General features: G+C 43.6%; 1 protein-coding gene across 1 annotated transcript; it reads right to left on the bottom strand.

The window, feature by feature from the left end:
* Positions 1-379: 379 nt before the first annotated feature.
* Positions 380-8173, bottom strand: LOC124606329 (mucin-5AC-like). The gene is made up of 2 exons (XM_047138311.1): positions 8135-8173; positions 380-4037 (listed from the first exon to the last, which is right to left on the bottom strand). The coding sequence occupies exons 1-2, from the start codon at positions 8145-8147 to the stop codon at positions 466-468; spliced, it is 3585 nt and encodes a 1194-aa protein (XP_046994267.1). The 5' UTR covers positions 8148-8173; the 3' UTR covers positions 380-465.
* Between the last annotated feature and the right edge of the window lie 1408 nt (positions 8174-9581).

Below are 9581 nucleotides of genomic sequence, written 5' to 3'. Positions count from 1 at the left end.
AAATGTAATATTTTTGGTGTTACGATTCCAAAAACCATCATTCACTTCATGCAAAAACGAGTCTTTGCACATTTTAGTCACGCTTATAACGAACTACTCTTTCAACTAGATCTTATGCATTTGTCGTAGCAAATTATGAGACATCACTTGGATGGAAAGGAAAATCGAACCTATTATAATGAGAAGTTTATCTACTGAATCAGCATACTTTCTGTGTTTGCAACTCTTGCAAAGATGAGGTTGGCTAGATATGTTCAAACACGCAAAACGATATTTTTGTAAAAATTTTAATCCAAAATTTTAACAAAGAAAGAAATTACTTTACAAAAATGATTATTCAACATGAACACAATAAATAAATGAATATGAAGCGCGAAGTGTTACAGGAAGTAGCATAACACAACATTACAGATGATCATATCAGTTTTCAGTTCATGTAGGTTGCAATGATGATTGAGATCTGACTTATTGACATCCAGCATCAGATGGCCAGTCACATACTTCCAGCTTTGCATTGAAATGTAGGCCATCTGGACATTTTTCCGTAATTGGTACACCATGGTTGCACCTACAGTATAGCCCACAATTTGTTCTGTGCGGCAGGTGCTTTACAATAGAGTCTTGGTCATACACAGGACAAGATCCAACTGCATCGCAAGGCTCTACATCAGGACTCGCAGTAGAGCTAGGTGCAGCTGCGGTGGGTCTGGCTGTTGTGCTTGGTGCCACAGTCGTTGGTTGAACTGTTGTCGTTGGTGCAACTGTAGGAGGTTTGGCTGTTGTGCTAGGTGCAGCTGTGGTTGGTTTGGCTGTTGAACTTGGAGCAGAAGTAGAAGCCTGAGTAGTGGCAGCACTGCTAGATGAAGGTGTGGAACTAGATGGATTTGACGTCGTTCCAGAGCCACCAGAACATCCAGAATTTTGTGGCCAGTCACACACCTCCAAAACAGCGTTGAAGTGTAGTCCAGCTGGACAATCCATTGTGACAGGTTTACCATGATCACACTTGCAGAACTGACTGCAGTTTGAGGCATGAGGTAGATGTTTTGCTATTGAATTCTCATCTTCGTATTGAGGGCAGACACCAACTGCTGGGCAATCTCCAGTTGGGTCTGATGTCACTGGTGAGCTAGGTGCTGCTGTTGATGATGAAGAGCTTGGTGCAGCTGTGGTTGGTTGAGCTGTTGTGGTGGGTGCAGCTGTGGTAGGTTTGGCTGTGGTGCTAGGTGCAGACGTGGTTGGCTGAACTGTTGTAGTTGGTGCAGCTGTGGTTGGTTTGGCTGTGGTGCTGGGTGCAGCTGTGGTTGGCTGAACTGTTGTGATTGGTGCAGATGTGGTAGGTTTGGCTGTGGTGCTCGGCACAGCTGTGGTTGGCTGAACTGTTGTGGTTGGTGCTACTGTGGTTGGCTGGGCTGTCGTGGTTGGGGCGGCTGTGGTTGGCTGAACTGTTGTGCTAGGTGCAGCTGTGGTAGGTTTGACTGTTGTGCTCGGTGCTGAAGTAGGAGCCTGAGTAGTGGCAGCACTGCTTGATGAAGGTGTGGAACTAGTAGGATCCGACGTAGGTCCAGAGCCACCAGAACATGCAGCATTTTGTGGCCAGTCACACACCTCCAGAACAGCATTGAAGTGTAGCCCAGCTGGGCAATCCATAGTGACAGGTTTACCATGATCACATTTACAGAATTGACTGCAGTTTGAGGCATGGGGAAGATGTTTTGCTATTGAATTCTCATCTTCATATTGAGGACAGACGCCGACTGCTGGGCAGTCACCAGATGGGACAGACGTTGCTGGTGAGCTGGGTGCTGCAGTTGACGAAGAGCTTGGTGCCGCTGTGGTTGGTTGAGCTGTAGTAGGCTTGGCTGTTGTGCTAGGTGCAGCTGTGGTAGGTTTGACTGTTGTACTTGGTGCTGATGTAGGAGACTGAGTAGTGGCAGCACTGCTTGATGAAGATGTGGAGCTAGTTGGATTTGACGTCGTTCCAGAGCTACCCGAACATCCAGCATTTTGTGGCCAGTCACACACTTCGAGAACAGCATTGAAGTGTAATCCAGGTGGGCAATCCATAGTGACAGGTTTACCATGATCACATTTGCAGAACTGATTGCAGTTTGAGGCATGGGGTAGGTGCTTTGCTATTGAATTCTCATCTTCATATTGAGGACAGACACCAACTGCAGGACAATCTCCAGATGGGTCTGATGTTGCTGGTGAGCTAGGTGCTGCCGTTGATGAAGAGGTTGGTGCAGCTGTGGTTGGTTGAGCTGTTGTGGTTGGTGCAGCTGTGGTAGGTTTGGCTGTAGAGCTTGGTGCAGCTGTGGTTGGCTGAACTGTTGTGGTTGGTGCTACTGTGGTTGGCTGGCCTGTTGTCGTTGGGGCAGCTGTGGTTGGCTGAACTGTTGTGCTAGGTGCAGCTGTGGTAGGTTTTACTGTTGTGCTTGGTGCTGAAGTAGGAGCCGGAGTAGTGGCAGCACTGCTTGATGAAGATGTCGAACTAGTAGGATTTGTTGTGGTTCCAGAGCCACCAGAACATCCAGCATTTTGTGGCCAATCACACACCTCTAGAACAGCATTGAAGTGTAGTCCAGCTGGGCAATCCATAGTGACAGGTTTTCCATGATCACATTTGCAGAATTGACTGCAATTTGAGGCATGGGGAAGATGTTTTGCTATTGAATTCTCATCTTCATATTGAGGACAGACACCAATTGCTGGGCAGTTTCCAGATGGGTCTGACGTTGCTGGTGAGCTGGGTGCTGCAGTTGACGAAGAGCTTGGTGCAGCTGTAGTTGGTTGAGCTGTTGTGGTTGGTGCAGCTGTGGTAGGCTTGGCAGTTGTGCTAGGGTCAGCTGTTGTTGGTGCAGCTGTGGTAGGCTTGGCAGTTGTGGTAGGTGCAGCTGTGGTAGGGTCAGCTGTTGTGCTTGGTGCAGCTGTGGTAGGTTTGGCTGTTGATGACGAAGTAGGAGCCTGAGTGGTGGCAGCACTGCTTGATGAAGGTGTGGAGCTAGTTGGATTTGACGTGCTTCCAGAGCCACCTGAACATCCAGCATTTTGTGGCCAATCACACACCTCAAGAACAGCATTGAAGTGTAGTCCAGCTGGGCAATCCATAGTGACAGGTTTACCATGATCACATTTGCAGAATTGACTGCAGTTTGAGGCATGGGGAAGATGTTTTGCTATTGAATTCTCATCTTCATATTGAGGACAGACACCAATTGCTGGGCAGTTTCCAGATGGGTCTGACGTTGCTGGTGAGCTGGGTGCTGCAGTTGACGAAGAGCTTGGTGCAGCTGTAGTTGGTTGAGCTGTTGTGGTTGGCGCTGCTGTGGGAGGCTTTGCAGTTGTGCTTGGTGCAGCGGTGGTAGGTTTGGCAGTTGAACTTGGTGCTGAAGTAGGAGCCTGAGTGGTGGCTGCATTGCTTGATGAAGGTGTGGAACTAGTAGGATTTGACGTGCTTCCAGAGCCACCAGAACATCCAGCATTTTGTGGCCAGTCACAGACCTCCAGAACAGCATTGAAGTGCAGTCCAGCTGGGCAGTCCATAGTGACAGGTTTACCATGATCACATTTGCAGAACTGACTGCAGTTTGTAGTATGTGGAAGATGCTTAGCAATCGAGTTTTCATCTTCATATTGTGGACACGTGCCGACCGCTGGACATGCCTCCGCTGGGCTAGATGTTGATGACGTGATAGGTGCATCGGTTTGCGGTTTATCAGTTGACGTTGATGCAGACGTGGATCCAGCAGTTGGAGCTGCAGTTGGCGCTGCAGTGGAACTAGCGCCTGTATTCGCAGTGCAGCCAGCTGCATCTGGCCAGTCACATACCTCTAGTACTTTATTGAAATGAAGTTCGTCAGGACACACAAATAACACTGGAGCTGCATGATCGCATTTATAGAACACTGAACAGTTTTTGTCGTCCGGTAGATGGTCAGTGTGGTCCAGCGGATCCACTGGTGGACATTCTCCCACGGGTGATCCAGAAACTAGTATCACACCTGTTAATAGGTAGGCCACTGCCAACACAAATCCTGCAACATGAACAAGGCAATATTATATTTTCAATCTCTGCAGTAATATATACTTAATATTTAATTATTATATCATTGTACACAGCTAGTTCGATAGTGATTTTCGTGGGGTATGACATTAATTTATATATATTTTTAATATCCATTTGTCTCTGTTATTTAGCCATAACAATCTGAAGTGTTGCATTCCTTGTTCAAATAGCTGCGACTAAAGTTTCTTAGTCAGGCAGTCGCTGCTGATGAATCCCTTATGCTTAATGAAGTTTCGGTGACACCGGGTCGGTAAAAATAATATAACATGTATGTTTTGTTTTTGGTCGTTGAGTAGAGAAAGCTAAAGGAGCCTAGAGTTCAGGAAACAGTAACTTAGTATTTGGGAATAATGTTTGAACGGTTTTCTTTTCGTGTGAATACTTTGCATTCTTTTTTATAGTAGTTTCTTTTTACATGATTTATTTAGGAAGCAGTTGCTCGTCTAAAATTTTGCTCATCTTTTTCGTTTTGAACCTCTAACTTCCATTTCTCGCGAGTGCAATTGGTGTCGACAGGGGTACTGTAATTGTAATTCTATTCTATATTCTCCACAGTTTGGTGTATTTATCGCCTCTTTGTTTCATAATGCTTATCCGACACATAGACGGTCGGGCAACAAGAAGGAAAAGAAGAAATATTAGTGTTTAGCGTTCCCTCGACAATTTCATGTTCCGATAGATATTGATGGGAAACTAAATCACAGCCTACTCATCCCTTTCAAAGGAAAAACGAGTTTAGGTCGCGCCACAATAAAACATTGCTGATCACTGATGTTATAACGTATAGCTGTTGGAAGGGGACGTAGTATTAACGTTTGTCAAAAGGATTAATGGTTCAAATGGCTCTGAGCACTATGGGACTCAACTGCTGAGGTCATTAGTCCCCTAGAACTTAGAACTAGTTAAACCTAACTAACCTAAGGACATCACAAACATCCATGCCCGAGGCAGGATTCGAACCTGCGACCGTAGCGGTCTCGCGGTTCCAGACTGCAGCGCCTTTAACCGCACGGCTACTTCGGCCGGCAAAGGATTAATATAGAAACTATTCATGAGATATCATTGTAGGTAAATTCCATGTAAAAAATGTTAACTAACTTATTAAATATAATGTATCGCTGTTTACATACCATGTACAACATAACGGACGTAGCGTTTCCGCAGTAATACTCTATAGTCCATTATTTGCCACACACTTGAAACAGACTTGATCCAGAGAAATTTGCGTATAACAACTACTAACTATTCTTTCTTAACAACTGAGCTGCTTAATGACACTTGCGGTGTATATGGTGCAAGTAGGGGAGGATGACGTCTCTTTTACTCTGTGCTTTCTGCCACAGCCTTTTCCGCTTTGATATATACATAATATAAGATACGAGGGTTGGAACTTAAATAGTGGCTACTATTTATTCACAACCGATACAAAAGAGTTACATGTTTCCACCTGTTACTGTCCTTACCAGCGTTTCTACAACCTGTTGCCAGCGATGTGGAAGGCGCAGTATATAGTTAGCAGAGCCCGTTCTGTTGATAGTGCGAATAGAGCGGTCTGATGCCTGTCGAATCTTTGGAACAGTTCTGAAGCCAATGCCACGAAGTGGTTCCTTCATCTTCGCAATCAAATCAAAGTCACAAGGACTTAAGTCCGGGGAGTATAATGGCTGGTACAGTACTTCCCAGTCCCATCGACCGAACAGAGCAGCCACAGCTTAAGCTGTATGCGTCCCCCGCATTTTGCAAAATTATGGGTGGGTTGTGCAGAAAGCGTCGCCGCTTCTTTCACCGCAGAAGTCGAAAGTGCGTCAGAGTCCCCTATGGTGAAAGTTATGGTGATTCTCGTGTACGACTGTGATGGTGTTATCCTAACACATTACGTTCCTCCACCCAGACAGTAAATGCACAGTGTCACTGTTCCTTTTTGGAGCATCACCTGCGACCAGCTTTGCGAAAGAAGCGGCGACACTTTCTGCGCAACCCACCCATCAATTTGCACGACAATGCGCGGGCGCATACAGCGCAAGTTGTGGCTGCTCTGTTCGGTCGATGGGACCGGCAAGAACTGTACCATCCACCATACTCCCCGGACTTAAGTCCTTGTGACTTTGATTTGATTCCGAAGATGAAATAACCACTTCGTGTCTTTCGAATCAGAATTGTTCCAGAGATTACGACAGGCAGTAGACCGCTCCATTCGCACCATCAACAGAACAGGCTCTGCTAACGGTATACTACGCCTTCCACATCGCTGGCAACGGGTTTTGCACAACGCTGGTGACTACTTTGAAAGACAGTAACAGGTGCAAACATATAAATAAATCGTTACAAATATGTGGATAAATAGTTGCCACTATTTAAGTTCCAACCCTCGCGTCTTTTATTATAGACACCGTGTACCTGTCGGATCTGTAGAATTAAGTGCGTAGCCCTTTCCGATTTGTTCCCAAATACGATCGAACGCTGACATAACTGTATCAGAAGAATCGCCGTCGGGATAACGATTTTCCTCTCGAAGAGACATTCATGTCATCTAGCATGAAAACTTACTATAAGGTAGACCTCTATTTTCACAGTGTTAACTAGGCTCGAATATCATGTAATGATGTTCAATTAGAGCAAATTCTGTCATTGCAGATAATAAATTTCACTGTTAAAAGAAAGTGTAACAAGCCGATCTATGAACAAAATTTAAAAGGAAATTATGCTTCTTGAAGCATTTACAAACGCAACGGGAAAGCTGAATATTTGGTACATCAAACATACGAGAGTTTAAAAAAACGAGAGAGAGAGTTGTCACATTACTTAGGAACTATTAACCATGGCGTGTTAGTGTACGACGGCTTTTCTACTCTGATTCGCGTGCACAGTAACAGGCTTCCATTCGCTCTATCAACTTAATACTAGCGGACGAGCAGTTAAGAACAGGTCTATTCTCATAATACTGGATGTGAAAGGAAAATTCGGAATGGGAGTACGCGCCGCCGAACAAATATGTGGCAGTACTTTGGAAGATAGAAGGCTGAAGGAAGGGCTACAAATGAGCAATTTATGTTAGACAAAGAAAGGTACCTGCAAGGAAAATAGGATAGAAAACCTTCCAGAGCCATTTGTTGCCTATAACAGAGAAACAAATTTCTGTTTGCTGAACGTAAGGAAATATATAGAAGTAAGCTACAGGAAGGCCGATTGAATCGTAATTGGAAACGTTGGAAATATGTTGTCACAGAATTATGCGAAAAACATAGTGCAGATGTAGAGATGGCACTGAGGAAATATTAAAATAGATAGGAATCGATGTTTGCGAAAATCCATTCGGAGTAGAATGGCCTTGTTGATACTAAATGTACCGTTGCATTCACAATTATTTCGAGTGTTAAAATAGAAAACAACAGTTGCGGAGTACTGCCGATGACGCACATGTTCGAGTATGTAATGGTAATCATGTAGCACGTCAATGTGACATGATAACACTGAAAACAAAATTGTGCAGAATGAAATCATAGGGGGGGATATAGAATCAATCTAAAGAACGACAGTAATGGAAAAAAAATGTTATGTAGCTAATGAAAAAGCTTTCCAGATTTATAAAGTTGCAATTTGCAAAATAAATTACAGAGATGAATAGCTGTCTCGGCACTAGGTTGCGAAGACAAAATAATAATGAACGTTTCTGTATGAGCTAACTTTCTAGTAACAAAGGCGTTCCAGGCATTAAAAAATCGTCATAGTTTTGGTATATGAAACAGAGAACTTATTTTCACGAATTAAGATCTATTCTTGTGTCTGATTAACTCTGCCGAGTAATATCTCCATTTCTGAACGCTGTTTCTAAGAGTTTCATACTTGTCTTCTTCTGACGTCGGCAGAAGATCACGAATAAGAAACTTGCCTAAATGTTCCGAATTGAAGGTACAACTTGGCTGATTTCCCGAGAAATATCTAGCTGTGCATTTCGCCGAGAAAGCCTGCATCCGCACCGTTCTAATTTCGTCAGACACGCCTGTGACTGACAGCATATTTTAAATTGATACTTTTTACAGCATAACCTACTTCAAAACAACTTACTCTGAATCGTCATGTCGCTCTTGTAATCGCGGGTCTCAAACGTCTGTTTTCCAGGTTGGTACACTATGCAGCCTCCAGTACCACCTACGCTTTATATAGTGAGACGATGTGCAGATTATCGCTCCTAAATCCGTGTTATCTGCGATATCTTATCGAGCTATAGGAAAATGTAGAAATTTCGCAACCAGTGGGAAGTGCGTTGTAGATAACGTTTTGCGTCATACCGTTGTTTCTCTTACGCTACTGAGAAGTAGAGAGTGTAGAGGTACAGAAATCGCCTGATTTAGTATTAAAACTTACAAAAGACGTAAACTACAAACCTCTATATTAGTAGCATGGATGAGAAAAAGCAGAAATATTTTAATGCACTCTTAAAAACCTAACTCATATCGTTAGGTGACTGATCGAATGGGAACACCATGCAACACGGTGTGGTCGTGAGAACGTGGCAGTCTTATGCGATTGAAGAGCGTTACAGATTGTCGTCTGACCATCATGATATTAATATCCACTAATGTATTTAAATCACAGAAGTTGAGAAGCAGTGTTGATTTCCACCAGCAAGTCCGCGACCGTCTCATACCCTCATTCTTATGACCCCAGACTAATAAATAAACTATAAACCTCTTCATCATCAGCATGGTTCTACAGAAAGAAAAATATCTACATCTACCCATCTATGTGATTACTCTGCAATTCACAATAAAGTGCCTGGCAGAGTGTGTAAGTAGGCTGTTTAGGTTTTTATGTTGGTAACGCCACGCAGCGCTCTATATGAAAATCACTGACTGTGCTGTGTGAAGTCTGTGGCTGGTCTGCATTGTTGCAATATTGCTATTGTAGTGTTGGGCAGTTAGATGTGAACAGCGCGTAGCACTGCGCAGTTGGAGGTGAGCTGCCAGCAGTGGTGGATGTGGGGAGAGAGATGGCGGAGTTTTGACAGCGGATGATCTGGACGTGTGTCCATCAGAGAGAGTAAATTTGTAAGACTGGATGTCATGAACTGATATATATATAATGACTTTTGAACTCTATTAAGGTAAATACATTGTTTGTTCTCTATCAAAATGTTTCATTTGCTAACAATGCCTCTCAGTAATTAGTGCCTTCAGTAGTTTGAATCTTTTATTTAGCTGGCAGTATTGGCGCTCGCTGTATTGCAGTAGTTCGAGTAACGAAGATTTTTGTGAGGTAAGTGATTCATGAAAGGTATGGGTTATTGTTAGTCAGGGCCATTCTTTTGTAGGGATTATTGAAAGTCAGATTGCGTTTCGCTAAAAATATTGTGTGTCAGATTAGTGTTGATCAGAATAAGTAAAGAGCGAAATGTCTGAGTACGTTCAGTTCTGCTCAGCTGTTTGAAAATCAAATAACGTAAGGGGTTTATCAGCACAGTCATTCATAAATTTTTCTAAGGGGAGGTTTCAAGGGTTTAATGAACCACCTT

The sequence above is a fragment of the Schistocerca americana genome, chromosome 3, assembly GCF_021461395.2.
Source record: "Schistocerca americana isolate TAMUIC-IGC-003095 chromosome 3, iqSchAmer2.1, whole genome shotgun sequence".
NCBI lineage: Eukaryota > Metazoa > Arthropoda > Insecta > Orthoptera > Acrididae > Schistocerca > Schistocerca americana.
This window is presented reverse-complemented; position numbering and strand designations above follow the sequence as displayed.